Consider the following 19,748-nt stretch of genomic DNA (forward strand, 5'->3'; position numbering starts at 1 on the left):
AAGGACTAAAAATGGGAAAAAATGTAACAGGTGCCTAAATTGCATTGTATAATGATGATTATATGTATAATTTGTACGAAAAGTTTGATATGATTTTGATCGTGCTATATACTAATGGATGTAACACCTGTTCAATAAAAGATATTTAAAAAAAAAATGTCTAAACATCGCCCCCTGGCTTCAATCGTGGGACATCTGACCTTTTAACCTGGCTTGGAAAACCCCAATGCCTTTCACTGGTGGAAGGTAGTGTTGGGCGAACAGTGTTCGCCACTGTTCGGGTTCTGCAGAACATCACCCTGTTCGGGTGATGTTCGAGTTCGGCCGAACACCTGACGGTGCTCGGCCAAACCGTTCGGACACATGGCCGAACTAAGAGCGCATGGCCGAACGTTCCCCGAACGTTCGGCTAGCGCTGTGATTGGCCGAACGGGTCACGTGGTTCGGACCCGAACGCGCTCTGATTGGCTGAACTGTCACGTGGTTCGGGTAAATAAATACCCGAACCACGTCATATCTCCGCCATTTGTCTGTGGGTTTAGCTTTGGGTAGGCAGGCAGGGTAGTTCGCGCTCCAGCCACGCTAGCCAGGGTCCCCCCTGTCATTGTGTCGCTGCTGGGAACAGTAGTACACCGCTAGCTCAGCCACACTATATAGCATTCTGTTTACTGCCACTCTGTGTACCTCGCTCAGCCACATTATATAGCATTCTGTTCACTGTTCTGTGTCTGCTGGGAATAGTGGTACACCGCTCGCTCAGCCACACTATATAGCATTCTGTTCACTGTTCTGTGTCTGCTGGGAATAGTGGTACACCGCTCGCTCAGCCACACTATATAGCATTCTGTTCACTGTTCTGTGTCTGCTGGGAATAGTGGTACACCGCTCGCTCAGCCACACTATATAGCATTCTGTTTACTGTTCTGTGTCTGCTGGGAATAGTGGTACACCGCTCGCTCAGCCACACTATATAGCATTCTGTTTACTGTTCTGTGTCTGCTGGGAATAGTGGTACACCGCTCGCTCAGCCACACTATATAGCATTCTGTTTACTGTTCTGTGTCTGCTGGGAATAGTGGTACACCGCTCGCTCAGCCACACTATATAGCATTCTGTTTACTGTTCTGTGTCTGCTGGGAATAGTGGTACACCGCTCGCTCAGCCACACTATATAGCATTCTGTTTACTGTTCTGTGTCTGCTGGGAATAGTGGTACACCGCTCGCTCAGCCACACTATATAGCATTCTGTTTACTGTTCTGTGTCTGCTGGGAATAGTAGTACACCGCTCGCTCAGCCACACTATATAGCATTCTGTTTACTGCCACTCTGTGTACCTCGCTCAGCCACATTATATAGCATTCTGTTCACTGTTCTGTGTCTGCTGGGAATAGTGGTACATCGCTCGCTCAGCCACACTATATAGCATTCTGTTTACTGTTCTGTGTCTGCTGGGAAAATTAGTACACCGCTCGCTCAGCCACACTATATAGCATTCTGTTTACTGCCACTCTGTGTACCTCGCTCAGCCACATTATATAGCATTCTGTTCACTGTTCTGTGTCTGCTGGGAATAGTGGTACACCGCTCGCTCAGCCACACTATATAGCATTCTGTTTACTGTTCTGTGTCTGCTGGGAATAGTGGTACACCACTCGCTCAGCCACACTATATAGCATTCTGTTTACTGCCACTCTGTGTACCTCGCTCAGCCACATTATATAGCATTCTGTTCACTGTTCTGTGTCTGCTGGGAATAGTGGTACATCGCTCGCTCAGCCAAACTATATAGCATTCTGTTTACTGTTCTGTGTCTGCTGGGAATAGTAGTACACCGCTCGCTCAGCCACACTATATAGCATTCTGTTTACTGCCACTCTGTATACCTCGCTCAGCCACATTATATAGCATTCTGTTCACTGTTCTGTGTCTGCTGGGAATAGTGGTACACCGCTCGCTCAGCCACACTATATAGCATTCTGTTTACTGTTCTGTGTCTGCTGGGAATAGTGGTACACCACTCGCTCAGCCACACTATATAGCATTCTGTTTACTGCCACTCTGTGTACCTCGCTCAGCCACATTATATAGCATTCTGTTCACTGTTCTGTGTCTGCTGGGAATAGTGGTACACCGCTCGCTCAGCCACACTATATAGCATTCTGTTTACTGTTCTGTGTCTGCTGGGAATAGTAGTACACCGCTCGCTCAGCCACACTATATAGCATTCTGTTTACTGCCACTCTGTGTACCTCGCTCAGCCACATTATATAGCATTCTGTTCACTGTTCTGTGTCTGCTGGGAATAGTGGTACACCGCTCGCTCAGCCACACTATATAGCATTCTGTTTACTGTTCTGTGTCTGCTGGGAATAGTAGTACACCGCTCGCTCAGCCACACTATATAGCATTCTGTTTACTGCCACTCTGTGTACCTCGCTCAGCCACATTATATAGCATTCTGTTCACTGTTCTGTGTCTGCTGGGAATAGTGGTACACCGCTCGCTCAGCCACACTATATAGCATTCTGTTTACTGTTCTGTGTCTGCTGGGAATAGTGGTACACCACTCGCTCAGCCACACTATATAGCATTCTGTTTACTGCCACTCTGTGTACCTCGCTCAGCCACATTATATAGCATTCTGTTCACTGTTCTGTGTCTGCTGGGAATAGTGGTACACCGCTCGCTCAGCCACACTATATAGCATTCTGTTTACTGTTCTGTGTCTGCTGGGAATAGTGGTACACCGCTCGCTCAGCCACACTATATAGCATTCTGTTTACTGTTCTGTGTCTGCTGGGAATAGTGGTACACCGCTCGCTCAGCCACACTATATAGCATTCTGTTTACTGTTCTGTGTCTGCTGGGAATAGTAGTACACCGCTCACCCGCCACTGTATAGCATTGTGCTCTGTGTCGCTGCTGGGAATAGTGGTACACCGCTCACCCGTCACTGTATAGCATTGTGCTCTGTGTCGCTGCTGGGAATAGTGGTACTGTATAGCATTTCTGTACTGCCACTGTACTGCTGCCAGTCAGCGTGTACTGTAAGGATAAGTGAAATGAGGAAGAAATCCGGTGAAAGAGGGAGGGGCAAGGGAAGAGGTGTTTCCCCTGACGGTTCACGTACAGGCCACAGGGGAGCACCCAAGAAAACCCACTCAATACCGCCCATGTTGTCCAGGACAACAACCCTCACAAATCCAAAAGAACAGGACCAGATAATTACTTGGATGAGCTCTCAAGCGTCCAGCAGTGGGTTAAGCAGCACCAGCACATCACGCACGAGGTCCGAGTCCTCAGCCAGTTACAAGGAGCCAGTGGGCACAAAGCTGACACAACCGGCAGCGACACCACGCACACAACTGCCAGATAACCAGTCCGATGAATTACCTCAGGACACAATGGGGTATTCGCAGGAGCTATTCCCAGCCCAACAAACTTCCACCTTTCAAAGGTCAATGGAGGAACAGCCAGAAATGTTGTGCCTGGATTCACAACCGTTAACTGTGGGAAATGCACCGCGCACTGAAATACAAGGCGAGTCCGAGGAGGACTCGGAAACCCAAATCCCAGAGCAATTTGGGCAGGAGGGGTTGCAATTGCAGGAGGTCGGCCGACAAGATCTGGAAGACGACGTTGGAGTGTGCTGCGCAGAGGTTGTTGTGGGGAGCTCTACTCCACGGCGGCGGCCCACAATGACATATGACGAGTTTGAGGAGATGGAAGAGGAGGGTATGAACAATGTGGACAGAGACCCAGATTTTGTTTGTAAACGAGAACATCGCCGTCGTAGCAGCAGCACAGATGAGTCTGTTGAAGAACCCACTGCTGCACGAGTTCGCCTTGTGCCACAAGGTAGGCGGCGCGCAATTTCAGGCACCACAAGCGTGGAAGTTCAAGTGAGAGGCAAAAGAGGAGCAAACAGAAATCGCCAGCAAGGAGGCAGGTGCTCCAAAGTCTGGGCTTTCTTTGAAGACTGCACTGAGGATGTTACCATGGCGATTTGCAAGGTGTGCAAGACCCACCTGAGCAGGGGGAAAAGTATTAACAACCTCTCCACCACCAGCATGAGCCGTCACATGCTATCCAAACATCCCACTCTGTGGGCAAACGCGTCAGGACAGGGTACCAGCAACAACACTGCCTCCCTTGGGTTCACCAGACTCACCACCAGACCCGCCTCAGCAGCAGCAGTAGCCCAGCCATTGCGTGGTTCACAACATTCACAAACATCAGACGACGCTGACACTGTCACTTTCCGGAGTAGTGCTCTTGAGGTCTCCCAGTGTTCATCAAACACAACAACCAACAGCCCTTCCGTGTGCAGCGCTACGGTTCAGTTGTCTGTGTCGGAGATGTTTGAGCGCAAGAGGAAATTGCCAGCAAATGACCCCCGGGCCGTGGCAGTAACAGCCAGCATAGCCAAGCTTCTGGCCTGCGAAATGCTGCCATATCGAGTGGTGGAGACAAACAGCTTCAAGGGCATGATGTCAGTGGCCATCCCACGTTACGTGGTTCCCAGCCGCTACCACTTTGCGCGCTCTGCAGTGCCTGAGTTGCATGAGCACGTGGTCAGCAAAATAACCCGAAGCTTGAAGAATGCCGTTGCCTGCAAGGTTCACCTCACCACTGACACCTGGACGAGTGCGTTCGGCCAGGGTCGATACATCTCCCTTACCGCGCACTGGGTGAACCTTGTGGAGCCTGGCAGCGATTCCTCACCTGCTACGGCACGGGTGTTGCCCACGCCACAAACAGCTGCACCGCCGTCCCTCCCACTGGATAACAACAGCAACACCTACCTCTCTGACTCCTTCTCCTCCAACGCATCTCAAAGCTGTACCTCATCCGGAAACGCTAACCCAGCAGCAGTAGGATCGTGGAAGCAGTGCAGCACAGCTGTTGGCATGCGTCAGCAAGCGTTGCTGAAGCTAATCTGCCTTGGGGATAAGCAGCACACAGGGGAGGAAATTTGGAGGGGAATAAAGGAACAGACGGATTTGTGGCTGGCACCGCTGGACCTGAAACCGGGCATGGTTGTGTGTGATAATGGGAGTAATCTCATTCGCGCTTTAAGGTTGGCTAAGCTGACACACATCCCTTGCCTGTCGCACGTGATGAACCTAGTAGTTCAGCGGTTCCTGAGGACATACCCAGGCGTGGCCGATCTTCTGTTGAAGGTGCGTCGAGTGGCCAAACATTGTAGAAATTCCAGTACTGCTTCGGGGGCACTCGCCAAGATGCAGGAGCGCTTCAATCTCCCCCACCATCGCTTGCTGTGTGATGTCCCTACGCGCTGGAATTCTACGCTGCACATGCTAGCCCGCTTTTGCGAGCAGAAGAGTGCAGTGGTCCAGTACATGACGGCACAGTACCGAGGCGCATCCGGCCAGCTGCCAAGCTTCTGTGGATCCGATTGGGCCAACATGTTGGACCTCTGCCAAGTCCTCCAAAATTTTGAGCAATCCACGTTGCTTGTGAGCAGTGACAACTCTTCAGTCAGCATTACCATACCACTGCTGTGTTTACTGAAGAGGTCGATGTTAAAAATCAAGGAAACAGCTGTCATGATGCAACTGGGGGAATCTGAAGGAGAAAACGATCAGCGTGATGGTACCAACATCAGGCCATCCGCCTCAGGGAACGCTGGCCCCAGCAGCTATGACGAAGAAGAGGAGGAGGAACAGCTGGAGTTGGAGCAGGAATTTCATGCCACCACTGACGAGGGCCAGAGCGGTGCACGTTGGACTTCCACAATTCAACGCGAATGGTCAGCAGAAGCAGACCAGGAGGAAGGTGACGACTATGATGCATCACAACAACTATCACAACGCTCACAAGAGGATGATGAGGATTCTGGTAGGACTCTGGCACACATGGCTCAATTCATGCTAGACTGCATTGAACGTGACCCACGCATTGTGCGCATTCTGGACAACACCAATTACTGGGTTTATACCCTTCTGGATCCACGGTACAAACACAATGTTCCAAAACTGCTTGAAGAAAGAGTCAGACAGGTCAAAATGGAAGAATACCAGCAGGCCCTTGTGGAGACTTTAGAGAGGAGATTGACATCCTCCCCCTCCTCTAGCCAGTTGTACGCAGACAGACTGACTTCCGCAAACCCAGGACGACCAGGAGGGCAGCAAACAACGCAAGCCGCAGCTAGTACCCAAAAGGGAACGGTATCGGCAGTGTCCTTGGAGTGGGAAAATTTTCTGACACCCATGCAGCAGCAGCCCACTGAACAGCAAGCGTGCAGATCCACCTCCAACACCGATCGCCTGGAGAAGATGGTCAAGGACTACATGTCAGATGACGTAGCTGTGTCGAACAATCCATCTGCACCCTTCAACTATTGGGTATCGAAGCTAGACACCTGGCACGAACTGGCAATGTACGCAATAGAGGTGCTGGCTTGCCCGGCAGCCAGCGTTATGTCGGAACGCTGTTTCAGTGCTGCCGGAGGCATCGTCACAGATCGGCGTATCCGCCTCTCTACAGAAAATGCAGACCGTCTGACTCAAATTAAAATGAATCAATCCTGGATTGGAAATGACTACGCAACACTCCAGGACCCCAACCAAGTAACATGACCAATGAACATCTGGGATGGTGTAGCGTTTCCGGTCCCTGTTTATTGAACCTCTCATCTGTATTACATTTATGACTGCATGGCGGCAAAAAGCATTGCTGCTATATCCGCACGCTTTTTGTCCTCATGCAAGGCCTGGGTTGTTGTGTCTCAAAAACCGTGGCCTTCTCCTCCTGCGCCTGCTCCTGTTCCATCACGTCTGCTGCTGCTGGGTTAGCGTTGCCGCGTGGTCCCTGTTTATTGAACCACTTATCTTTATTACATTTATGACTGCATGGCGGTACAAAGCATGCTATCCGCACGCTTCTTGCTCTCATGCAAGGCCTGGGTTGTTGTGTCTCACAAAGCGTGGCCTTCTCCTCCTGCGCCTCCTCCTGTTCCATCACGTCTGCTGCTGCTGGGTTAGCGTTGCCGCGTGGTCCCTGTTTATTGAACCACTTATCTTTATTACATTTATGACTGCATGGCGGTACAAAGCATGCTATCCGCACGCTTCTTGCCCTCATGCAAGGCCTGGGTTGTTGTGTCTCACAAAGCGTGGCCTTCTCCTCCTGCGCCTCCTCCTGTTCCATCACGTCTGCTGCTGCTGGGTTAGCGTTGCCGCGTGGTCCCTGTTTATTGAACCACTTATCTTTATTACATTTATGACTGCATGGCTGTACAAAGCATGCTATCCGCACGCTTCTTGCCCTCATGCAAGGCCTGGGTTGTTGTGTCTCACAAAACGTGGCCTTCTCCTCCTGCGCCTCCTCCTGTTCCATCACGTCTGCTGCTGCTGGGTTAGCGTTGCCGCGTGGTCCCTGTTTATTGAACCACTTATCTTTATTACATTTATGACTGCATGGCGGTACAAAGCATGCTATCCGCACGCTTCTTGCCCTCATGCAAGGCCTGGGTTGTTGTGTCTCACAAAGCGTGGCCTTCTCCTCCTGCGCCTCCTCCTGTTCCATCACGTCTGCTGCTGCTGGGTTAGCGTTGCCGCGTGGTCCCTGTTTATTGAACCACTTATCTTTATTACATTTATGACTGCATGGCGGTAAAAAGCATGCTATCCGCACGCTTTTTGTCCTCATGCAAGGCCTGGGTTGTTGTGTCTCACAAAGCGTGGCCTTCTCCTCCTGCGCCTCCTCCTGTTCCATCACGTGTGCTGCTGCTGCTGCTGCTGGGTTAGCGTTGCCGGTCCCTGTTTATGGAACCTCTTATCTTTATTACATTTATGACTGCATGGCGGTACAAAGCATGCTATCCGCACGCTTCTTGCCCTCATGCAAGGCCGGGGTTGTTGTGTCTCACAAAGCGTGGCCTTCTCCTCCTGCGCCTCCTCCTGTTCCATCACGTGTGCTGCTGCTGGGTTAGCGTTACCGGTCCCTTTTCCTGGAACCTCTTATATGTATTACATTTATGACTGCATGCCGACAAAAAACATGTTACCTGTGCAAAGAAAACAGACATTTCCCGCATTTAAAAGACAGTTTTCCCTTTGAAACTTTAAAATCGATTTTCTCAAAAACTATAAGCTCTTTTTGCTATTTTTTTTCCTCTTGTACCCACTCCCAAGGTTCACATACCCTGTAAATTTGGGGTATGTAGCATGTAAGGAGGCTTTACAAACCACAAAAGTTCGGGTCCCCATTGACTTCCATTATGTTCGGAGTTCGGGTCGAACACCCGAACATCGCGGCCATGTTCGGCCTGTTCGGCCCGAACCCGAACATCTAGATGTTCGCCCAACACTAGTGGAAGGACAACAAGCTTACTATAATATATGATCTGGTTACAGATACAAGCTTTAAGACGTTTCAAATCCTGGCAGACAATAGACATGTGCCAAATTCTAAAAAATTTAGGCATTTGCATGCTAAGCACTTCGTTCAGGGACTAAAAGAAAGTATAGATTCTTTGCTCACTAGAACTTGTTTTGAACATAAGTGTTGCTGGCCCCCAGCCCCCAGCATGATATCATTGATTTATACTTGCTTGGTTTCATCGGCTAAAGATTACAATCCACCATACATGTAAAAATGAGAACAAGATACTGGCTTAGATTTTGAATCTGAGGAAAATGTGGAAACACACACAGGAGCTCAATCTGTTCAAATGTTATTGAAACCAACATTAGGGTAACTATTGGAGATTGGGAGAGAAAAACCAGGGGAAAACAGGAGCCCAATCTGGTGCAGTACTTTGTGCAAAGTATACCCCAGATAGTCACAAAGGTGGGTTACTAGTTAGGCAACCATTTAAGAAGACATGTGGGGATGTGCCATCCCCACTCCGGCCTTGAAACTCCAGATCTGGTCACAGTTCTCAAAAAGGGAATTTTCAATTTTTAGAAAATAAAAAATTGTGAAACCCACTGGGGTAAGAATACGTATGGGAGATAATGCACAAGGTACTCAAACATTCAAATAAACGATTGGAACAAATAGAAATATGTGGTAAGACTCATCTTACCTTTAAAGATTCACTGAACACAAGATACATACTTTTATTCTGCATAAAAAATTGACAATACATTTCACGCCTAACAGCTGCTTCATCAGGTCAGTAAACAGTGCACTAGAGCTGAAGGAGCTCTGAAGGTAAGTTGAGTCTTACCACATATTTCTATTTGTACCAATTGTTTATTTGGGCGCCTATCGTTTTATCTCCCAAACATTAAGGTAATGCTCCGTTGGTACGTAACACTTGATAGATTATTAAAATTTAGAGCTAATAACACAGATAAATGTTTTAGAGGTCGCTCTCAAAAGGGGTCCTATTTGAATGTATGGTGGACATTTCCTAGGGTTCGCAGATTGTGGCATAGAGTGTAGGAGCTTGTTTACTCTGTAGCAGAAAATTAAATTCCCAAGTCCCTTGAAGTGGGCCAGTTAGGGTTTAAGCAAGATCAGATTCATACGAGAGAGGGTTCAAATTTATCATTCATGTTTTTTTTCTGCAACTAAGCAGGTAATAGCAGCCACTTGGAAAACTCTTTTACTCTCATACGATAATGTTTCAACCTCTATGGCAGGTGTTTTTTGCTAAAATAAATGCAATCATGCTAGACAGGGTTGCTCTGTTTGAAAAAAAAAAAATATGGGAACCCCCCTACTCACAGTACTACCTTCCACATTCACTAGGTGGATTATAGAAACCTCAGGTTATAATCTCTAGCTGAAAAACAGATACTGAGTGGAATCAAGGCTAAAGGGAGAACACCCCACCACCACCACCACTAAAGTAGAAGGACAATCCCAGGTGGTGAAGTAAAGCTCGGACTTATATGTCCAGTGCTCCTCAATCTGAACTCGTTCTTTGGTAGTGCAACCTAATGAAAAATAGATGCAATGTCATACTGTACATAAAGCACTGATGTTTGTTATTGCGTATTCTATGTCATTTAAATAGATTTGTTTGCTGTTTTTTCTTGTTTAAAAATTCAGTTGGAGGCAAGCACTTCCAAAAATATAAAGATCTTTTATTGAATCATCAATAAAAACATATGGCTATACGGCCGTATAGCCATATGTTTTTATCGATGATTAAGCCGTATAGCCATATGTTTTTATTAATGATTAAGCCGTATAGCCATATGTTTTTATTGATGATTAAGCCGTATAGCCATATGTTTTTATTGATGATTAAGCCGTATAGCCATATGTTTTTATTGATGATTAAGCCGTATAGCCATATGTTTTTATTGATGATTAGGCCGTATAGCCATATGTTTTTATTGATGATTAAGCCGTATAGCCATATGTTTTTATTGATGATTAAGCCGTATAGCCATATGTTTTTATTGATGATTAAGCCGTATAGCCATATGTTTTTATTGATGATTAAGCCGTATAGCCATATGTTTTTATTGATGATTAAGCCGTATAGCCATATGTTTTTATTGATGATTAAGCCGTATAGCCATATGTTTTTATTGATGATTAGGCCGTATAGCCATATGTTTTTATTGATGATTAAGCCGTATAGCCATATGTTTTTATTGATGATTAAGCCGTATAGCCATATGTTTTTATTGGTGATTAAGCCGTATAGCCATATGTTTTTATTGATGATTAAGCCGTATAGCCATATGTTTTTATTGATGATTAGGCCGTATAGCCATATGTTTTTATTGATGATTAAGCCGTATAGCCATATGTTTTTATTGATGATCAGGCCGTATAGCCATATGTTTTTATTGATGATTAAGCCGTATAGCCATATGTTTTTATTGAGGATTAAGCCGTATAGCCATATGTTTTTATTGATGATTAAGCCGTATAGCCATATGTTTTTATTGATGACTAGCCAACCCGCGTCGTAGCATACGCCGCATCTATCTATCTATCTAATAGAGTACGTGCCTCAACCTTGAAGCAAGAAGAAGTAGGCTTTCCGTGAGAAAATGTATGCGTGCTCAAACACCAAGTTTAACCCTAGCAAGTCTGGCTTTGCAAATCCGGCCTAATTGGCTGGCTATTCATGAGGCAATGCTCATGCAAATATGCATTTGCTTTCGCATGCCAAACTATGCAGGGTCAAAAAACCAATACTGCAAAGTGCTTTCTCGCTGCCTGGGAACCACAGCGGCACCCCGGAGTGGGAGGCTGGGTGGCGCAGCCGCCCCCCCCCCCCAAGCGTGGCCAGCGCTGGAGAGAGCCGTCCGCACCCACCTCCTAATATTAAAAACAGCCACTTACCTTAACGTCCATTGGGTTCTGCTACATGCGCATAAATTTTGTCATGGAAAGCATTTTGTGCAGTTTTTATCCTTTGGAGGCAGGTGGTGGATGGCTTGCTCCGGTGGTGTGAACCCTGGAGTGAGTGCGCCTGTCCTCCCCCCCCCCCCTGGAGTGCTGTATGTGAGCCAGCCCTGAGCTCTAAAGCTTGGGGTGACCCATGCTTCTCTCCTTTTTAATGTGGTGCCCCCAAATTAATGCGCATGTAGCAGAACGCAATGGACGTTAAGGTAAGTGCCTGTTTTTAATATTGGGAGGTGGGTGCAGACGGCTCTCCCCGGCGCTGGCCACACTTGGGGGGGGGGTCATCCACGCCACCCAGCCTCCCCCTCCGGGGTGCCGCTGTGGTTTCCAGGCAGTGAGAGAGCCTGGGACCCTGCGGTCCCCCCAGTTGTATAAAAAGGGGGCATTGGGAATCCTCCCCGTGGCGCTCCTGGAGGCCTGGAGCATACCAAAAGCTGCTAGCAGACCCGCAAAATGCTAGCAGATTTTGAAACGCTTTTTCTTATTTTTCTGTAGCATTTCACCTAGCATTTTGCGGTTTTGTAAAGCGTTTTTGGTGTAGTAGATTTCATATATTGTTACAGTAAAGCTGTTACTGAACAGCTTCTGTAACAAAAACGCCTGCAAAACCGCTCTGAACTGCCGTTTTTCAGAGCGGTTTGCGTTTTTCCTATACTTTACATTGGATGCAGAAACGCCTCCGCAATCCAAAAAATGCCTCACCCGGGAGTATGCTTTTCAGCAAAACGCCTCCCGCTCTGGTGTGCACCAGCCCATTGAAATACATTACCCAAGCGTATCCACAGCCGCAAGTGGATCGCAAAACGCTGCCGAACCGCTCTGGTGTGCACTAAGCCGGATAGTGCTAATGTAGCATGTAGCAGGGTGAATGCTTTGTGGTATTGGTTTGTGCATGCATTTGCATGAGCATTGCCTCATGAATAGCCAATTAGGCCAGATTTGCAATGTCAGACTTGCTAGGGTAAGGCCTCTTTTCCATGGACTGTGAATAGGCAGTGAAATGCCTCTCAAACTTTCACAACTGCTCACTGCTGCCTGGTATCTGCTCACTGCTGCCTGGTATCTGCTCACTGCTGCCTGGTAAATGCTTGTTGCTGCCTGGTAACTGCTTGTTGCTGCCTGGTATCTGCTCACCGCTGCCTGGTAACTGCTTGCTGCTGCCTGGTAACTGCTTGTTGCTGCCTGGTATCTGCTCACTGCTGTTTGGTAACTGCTTGCTGAGCACACAGCTCAACAGTCCGTGGAAAAGAGGCCTTAAACTTTGTGTTTGAGCACGCATAAATTTTCTCATGCAAAGTACTTCTTCTTCTTGTTTGAAGGTTGAGGCACTTAGTCTATTATATAAATAGATTAGGCCGTATAGCCATATGTTTTTATTGATGATTAAGCCGTATAGCCATATGTTTTTATTGATGATTAAGCCGTATAGCCATATGTTTTTATTGATGATTAGGCCGTATAGCCATATGTTTTTATTGATGATTAGGCCATATAGCCATATGTTTTTATTGATGATTAAGCCGTATAGCCATATGTTTTTATTGATGATTAGGCCGTATAGCCATATGTTTTTATTGATGATTCAATAAAAGATCTTTATATTTTTGGAAGTGCTTGCCTCCAACTGAATTTTTGTCTATTGGATCCCAGGTGCGGGGAACCCTTGAGGCTTGAGCACGCCATTCCCCTTTTGAGTGAGTGCCACTCTTTTTACCATATACCCTTTTCTTGTTTAAACGCAGTAAAAATGTTCTATAAAAATCTATTGCAACAGAAATAATATGGGCCTCCTGCCAAAGTTACTGTGCAATCTCTGGTGGTGATTAGGGAAATGAAAATATGTATATAAATCCATCAATTCATTTCAACAGTCAATAATGGCTCCTGGCATGCAAAGAGACATGGGGGAGTCCACCATCCTCTGTACGCTGTGATCACATCACCTGCCGGACAAGATTCCATTCCAAGTCATATACTACCAGCTTGCAACTTCTGCACGATCCAAAACTCACAAGAAAGGTGGCATCACCCATTTAGGCAAAAATAAATAAATAAACAGCATTTTCTTTTTGATTAACAATAATACAACCTAATTTATTAAACTATTATAATGCATTACCAGATCTGTATTTCATCTAGAATCTCCATGTCATCTGTTAGTAATCCGCATGAGAAACCAATGTTGATCGCCGTTTCTGATTTAAATAAAATGTAGAAACAGTATTACAGACTTAAAGAATACTCAAAATGTTTTGACAAATGATATAGTACAATGGTGTTGCTCACTTGTGCGGGTTCAGTAGATACTAAGCTGACCCATAATACATGCCAATAGCAAAGTAATATATCAATGATAACAGTTATTATGGGCCTGATTTATTAAAGCTCAACTATATTTAACATTAAACAACGTAAATTCGAATAGCAGTACAGTTGATACGTGAATATAAAAAGTGTGCTGAAGCAAAGTGGTGGACGTTGGACAAAATATGTTTTTCTTCTGTCAAATCTTCTTGGCACTGCTGTATCCTTTGCTTTCTTCCCTTTGTATATATGGACATGTAAATGGTTTGCTTGTGCTATTTTTTGACTGCACAATTCACCACCCACCTGATCCATATTTAGTTCTCTGTGGGATCTTTTGTCACTTGCTATGCTGGCACACCATGCTGGAGCCCCTGATGAGTCACAGTGTGAGGAAACACATAGAGTGGGGCCTGGAGGCACGCTGATGCCAGAGCTAGCAAGTGGTATACTAGCTTGAGATCTGCTGCCCTGCATCCCCAGCCAGGGTAGGATGTCTGTAACAGTGGGTACGGAGATTGTGCAATAAACATCCATTGGTTTTAAATCTGGAGCTGTTCTTCCTGAATGCATTGGTGGTGGAGTTATATGCAGTGTAACAAGTGACTGGCTGGTGAGAGTACTCACGAGGGGAGGGTGGAGGGAGCAATCTGATTATGTCCCCAGTGGTGGCACTTCCTGCTGGAATGCAACATGTGGTGTTAGCAATTACCTTGCAAATTCAGTATTGAGCACTATGTGTGACCTTTAATTGTTTTTAGGCTATACTTCTGTACTCTGCATGTGGAGGTGTTCGGATGAACATGCACAGCTAATTTTAAGTTATACTGTAGATGTGATGTTCTTTGGCTGCACAATTTACCACTCACCTCATTCATAATTAGTTCTATGTGGGATCTTGTGTCACTCACTATACTGGAGAGTAACCAAGCAGCTCAGGGTGACCCAAACCACTAGGAATGTAGAGGGGGATAAAAGAAACCAAAAAGCCCTCCTACTAATAAGCAATGCTTGGTGAAATTTGCCTTCTTAAAACTGTTTTAAGAAGGCAAATTTCACCAAGCATCACTATACTGGCGCAGCTTCATGAACTTGTGATTCACAGGAAGTGTAATTGCACTTTATGAACTGAAAATGAGCCAGTGCGGTGGTCTTGTATCTGCACAAATAGCTGCATAGCTGCAGGCAAGAACAACTTTAAGGTAAGTCATACATCTAGGCTGTACCAATGGTCTAACACCATACAAAATAAACAGGGTACAGATGGAGACATCAAACTTGAAGAAGAATTTAGGAATACTGGATAACTAAAAGTTAAATACAGTAACTGTATTCAATGCCAAGTAGTAGCAGCGAAAGCAGATACAATTTGGGGATGCATAAAATGGGAAATGAAAATTCAGGATGCTAGAGTAATAATGCTCTTGTTTCACTCTTTTATAACTGGAATATGAAATTCAGTTCTGAGCACTACATTACAGGAAGGACATTGGAGTATTGGAAGAAGTAAACAGATGAGACACAAAAATTGGTTGAAGGGATGGAAGGTCTCACTAACCAGGCAAGGTTAGATAAACTGGGCTTGTTTAGCCTCAAATAAAATAGGTCAGAATCAGAATCAGAATCAGAATCAGTTTTATTTCGTCAATTACACCAGAGCTGTAATCGGAATTATTTGTGGTACACATGGCATAGACGATGTAAGGCAGACATACAGCACAACAACAACAACACATACAGTTATAAAAATGCAGTGGACAAATAAGATGCTGTTAAAGGGCTCCGAGTCCATAATCGGATAAGAACCAAGGCAGGCAGCGTCAGGGTCCGGCAGTTAGAAAAGCAGGCCGGGCCGGGGGAGGTTGGAGTTCAGTAACCGAACAGCTTGGGGGAAGAAGGTATTCTTCCGCCTGGTGGTTTTGGATGGAATAGTCCTGTAGCGACGTCCCAGCGGGAGGAGCTTGAAGTAGTGGCTGCCAGGGTGGGAGGGGTCACGGGAGATCATGGAGGCCCTCTTCCTCAACCTAGCGGAGTGGAGGAGATCAAGAGGTGGAAGCGGAGACCCGATGATTCTCTCTGCATCAATTATGACTCTCTGCAGCTTCTGTTTGTCGCTCGCCGTTGCACCCGCGTACCAGACAATGACTGAGGAGCAGAGGATGGATTCTATAGTGGCAGTATAGAAGCTGGTCAGCAGTTCCCTGGGCATGCCGAATCTCTTCAGCTGGCACAGGAAGAACAACCTCTGCTGGGATTTCTTCAGAATTTTGGTGGTGTTGGGCCCCCATTTCAGGTTGTTAGTGAGAGTCGTGCCGAGGAACCGGACCGATGACACAGTAGAGTAGAGACTTCTGTTCCTCCAATGCTGACCGGAGGGAGGGGGGGGGGGTTTCCTCCTGAAATCTACTACTAGTTCGGCAGTCTTTGCTGTGTTGAGAACTAGGTTGTTATCTCTGCACCAGTTGTCTATTCTCTCGACCTCGCTACGATATTCGTGCTCCCCGTTGCTTCCAATTAGGCCAATGATAGTGGTGTCGTCTGCGAATTTTATGACTTTCACAGAGTCAGCGGATGAGATGCAGTTGTTGGTGTACAGGGAGAACAGTAGAGGTGACAGAACGCAGCCTTGTGGAGCCCCGGTGTTGGTGGTTCGTACGCTGGAGTAGTAGTTGCCAAGCTTCACCTGTTGCGTTCTATTTTTCAGGAAGTCCTTGATCCATGCTCGGAGGGTAGGATCAACTCCAAGCAGCGTCAGGTTGGTGATCAGGATGTCTGGGCAGATCGTATTAAACGCCGAGCTGAAGTCTAGGAACAGGATCCTGACGTAGGAGGCCGGGCTGTCCAGGTGCTCAGTGATGTATGCCATGCTGACATTGATGGCATCCTCCACGCATCTGTTTGCCCTATATGCAAATTGAAGCGGGTCTAAAAGGCCGTCCGTGGACCTCTTCAGGTGGGCAAGGACCAACCGCTCGAGGAGCTTCATAATGTTAGAGGTTAGGGCCACCGGTCGGAAGTTATTGTGCTCGGTACTGCCTGGTTTTTTAGGAACCGGTACAATTATAGACCTCTTTAGACATGAGGTGATATAATTAACATGTATACATACATCAGAGGGTAACACAAAAGCTTGGCAGATTCGTTTTTTGCCTCTAAGCTTGTATAAAGGACAATAGGGCATGATTTGAGTATAGGGGGGGTTTGCCATCTATTACAAAAGCAATGCTTTACAGCAATAGTAATTAACATGTGAAGTATTTTACCACAGGAAATAGTTATGGAAAACTGTATAACTGCATTAAAGGGGGCTTGGATGCTTTCCTTGCATTTCTGCTATGATAGGTAACCCACTTTGTATTCATCCATCACACTAACTTTACCAGCACTAAATTTAAGACACTATTTTGCACACTCTACACCAGGGGTCTCAAACTCGCGGCCCGCGGGCCATTTGCGGCCCTCGATACAATATTTTGTGGCCTTCGCCGGCAAAAGCTTCCTTATAGTTCGCTTCAGTGCTCCCAAGTAATCCACCGCATCCCCGCCGCTAAACGAGGGCTGCAGAGCTCCCAAATCGCCTGGGGGCAATCCCCCAGTATAGAAGCTGGTCAGCAGTTCCCTGGGCATGCCGAATCTCTTCAGCTGGTGCAGGAAGAACAACCTCTGCTGGGATTTCTTCAGAATTTTGGTGGTGTTGTGCCCCCATTTCAGGTTGTTAGTGAGAGTCGTGCCGAGGAACCGGACCGATGACACAGTAGAGTAGAGACTTCTGTTCCTCCAATGCTGACCGGGGGGAGGGGGGGGGGGTTCCTCCTGAAATCTACTACTAGTTCGACAGTCTTTGCTGTGTTGGGAACTAGGTTGTTATCTCTGCACCAGTTGTCTATTCTCTCGACCTCGCTACGATATTCGTGCTCCCCGTTGCTTCCAATTAGGCCAATGATAGTGGTGTCGTCTGCGAATTTTATGACTTTCACAGAGTCAGCGGATGAGATGCAGTTGTTGGTGTACAGGGAGAACAGTAGAGGTGACAGAACGCAGCCTTGTGGAGCCCCGGTGTTGGTGGTTCGTACGCTGGAGTAGTAGTTGCCAAGCTTCACCTGTTGCGTTCTATTTTTCAGGAAGTCCTTGATCCATGCTCGGAGGGTAGGATCAACTCCAAGCAGCGTCAGGTTGGTGATCAGGATGTCTGGGCAGATCGTATTAAACGCCGAGCTGAAGTCTAGGAACAGGATCCTGACGTAGGAGGCTGGGCTGTCCAGGTGCTCAGTGATGTATGCCATGCTGACATTGATGGCATCCTCCACGCATCTGTTTGCCCTATATGCAAATTGAAGCGGGTCTAAAAGGCCGTCCGTGGACCTCTTCAGGTGGGCAAGGACCAACCGCTCGAGGAGCTTCATAATGTTAGAGGTTAGGGCCACCGGTCAGAAGTTATTGTGCTCGGTACTGCCTGTTTTTTTAGGAACCGGTACAATTATAGACCTCTTTAGACAGGAGGTGATATAATTAACATATATACATACATCAGAGGGTAACACAAAAGCTTGGCAGATTCGTTTTTTGTCCCTAAGCTTGTATAAAGGACAATAGGGCATGATTTGAGTATAGGGGGGGTTTGCCATCTATTACAAAAGCAATTCTTTACAGCAATAGTAATTAACATGTGAAGTATTTTACCACAGGAAATAGTTATGGAAAACTGTATAACTGCATTAAAGGGGGCTTGGATGCTTTCCTTGCATTTCTGCTATGATAGGTAACCCACTTTGTATTCATCCATCACACTAACTTTACCAGCACTAAATTTAAGACACTATTTTACACACTCTACACCAGGGGTCTCAAACGCGCGGCCCGCGGGCCATTTGCGGCCCTCGATACAATATTTTGTGGCCCTCGCCGGCAAAAGCTTCCTTATAGTTCGCTTCAGTGCTCCCAAGTAATCCGCCGCATCCCCGCCGCTAAACGAGGGCTGCAGAGCTCCCAAATCGCCTGGGGGCAATCCGCCGGCATTTCCTGGAAGGGGCAGAGCTTTCAGCTTCAGCTCTGCCCCTCCTGACGTCAATCGCCACACGGATCGCCGCCTCTCCCCGCCCCTCTCTGTGAAAGAAGAGTGAGAGGGGCGGGCAGAGGCGCGATGTGCCGCGATTGTCAAATTCCTTATGCGGCCCAGCCTCATCCTGACTTTGCCTCCTGCGGCCCCCCAGGTAAATTGAGTTTGAGACCCCTGCTCTACACAGTAATCATGTTTGCACCATAAACAGTTTTAAGTTCATAATGGATTTGAACTGGTATATTTCCATTAGTTTGAACTACTTATAATAGTAATTACTAAACTACCTAGCTGTGGAAAATCTCAGTACTAGAACTTGATAGCGCTGCCCCCTAGCAGCCAAGGTTTAAAGTCTAAACAGTTGAATGGCTGGATTAACCTGTAGCTGACCGTGTCACGCCGATGGGCGTGGCCGCAGCGGCAGCCCCAGGACCGCCTGATGCCGTTCGGCGTAAAGTCCTGGGGCTCTGTTTTGCAGGAGATTGCCCGCAGGCTGCGCATGCATCTCCTGCTCGGAAGGAGGAGCTCCTCCCTGCCTTTAGTCTGCGAGCGGCAATTGCCATTCGGGAGACTGTTAGATGGCAAAATCGCCGTCTAAGTACTGGTACAGCGCTGCGATCTGCCCCTCCAGAAGCACTGAGGTGATCGGTCACGTTTGGTGTGGGGTATTGAAGAGGATTAAGTTAGTATATACTGCTTGTCTATGCTGTATGCTTGTTGTAACCACACGCCTTGATAAAGGTGGACCCTGTGTGGCCCCCAAAACAATTGTCGGCTTTTCTCATGTGGAGACAAACCGCTCAATGAAGAGCATGCTTGCTTGAAAATCGGTGTGCTGATATATTTGACTGACGTTGATGCATCTGATCCTGTCAGATCTGACAATAATATCAGTAACATCTGATCTGCATATGCTTGTTCAAGGTCTATGGCTAAAAGTATTAGAGGCAGAGTATCAGCAGGTTAGCTAGGCAACTGGTATTGTTTAAAATGAAATAAATCTGGCAGTCTCCATATCCCTCTCGCTTCAGTTGTTCTTT

The 19,748-nt window shown here is 46.9% G+C and overlaps 1 protein-coding gene across 1 annotated transcript in view; it reads right to left on the reverse strand.

Annotated features, from left to right (window-relative positions):
* The window catches only part of ATP8B3 (ATPase phospholipid transporting 8B3), a 335,474-nt gene that overhangs the window by 91,604 nt on the left and 224,122 nt on the right, over positions 1 to 19,748 (reverse strand). The window contains exon 20 of the mRNA XM_068234593.1: positions 13,468 to 13,543. Coding sequence (XP_068090694.1) covers positions 13,468 to 13,543 — 76 coding nt within the window. The remainder of the gene's footprint in view (positions 1 to 13,467; positions 13,544 to 19,748) is intronic.

Source organism: Hyperolius riggenbachi, chromosome 1, assembly GCF_040937935.1.
Source record: "Hyperolius riggenbachi isolate aHypRig1 chromosome 1, aHypRig1.pri, whole genome shotgun sequence".
NCBI lineage: Eukaryota > Metazoa > Chordata > Amphibia > Anura > Hyperoliidae > Hyperolius > Hyperolius riggenbachi.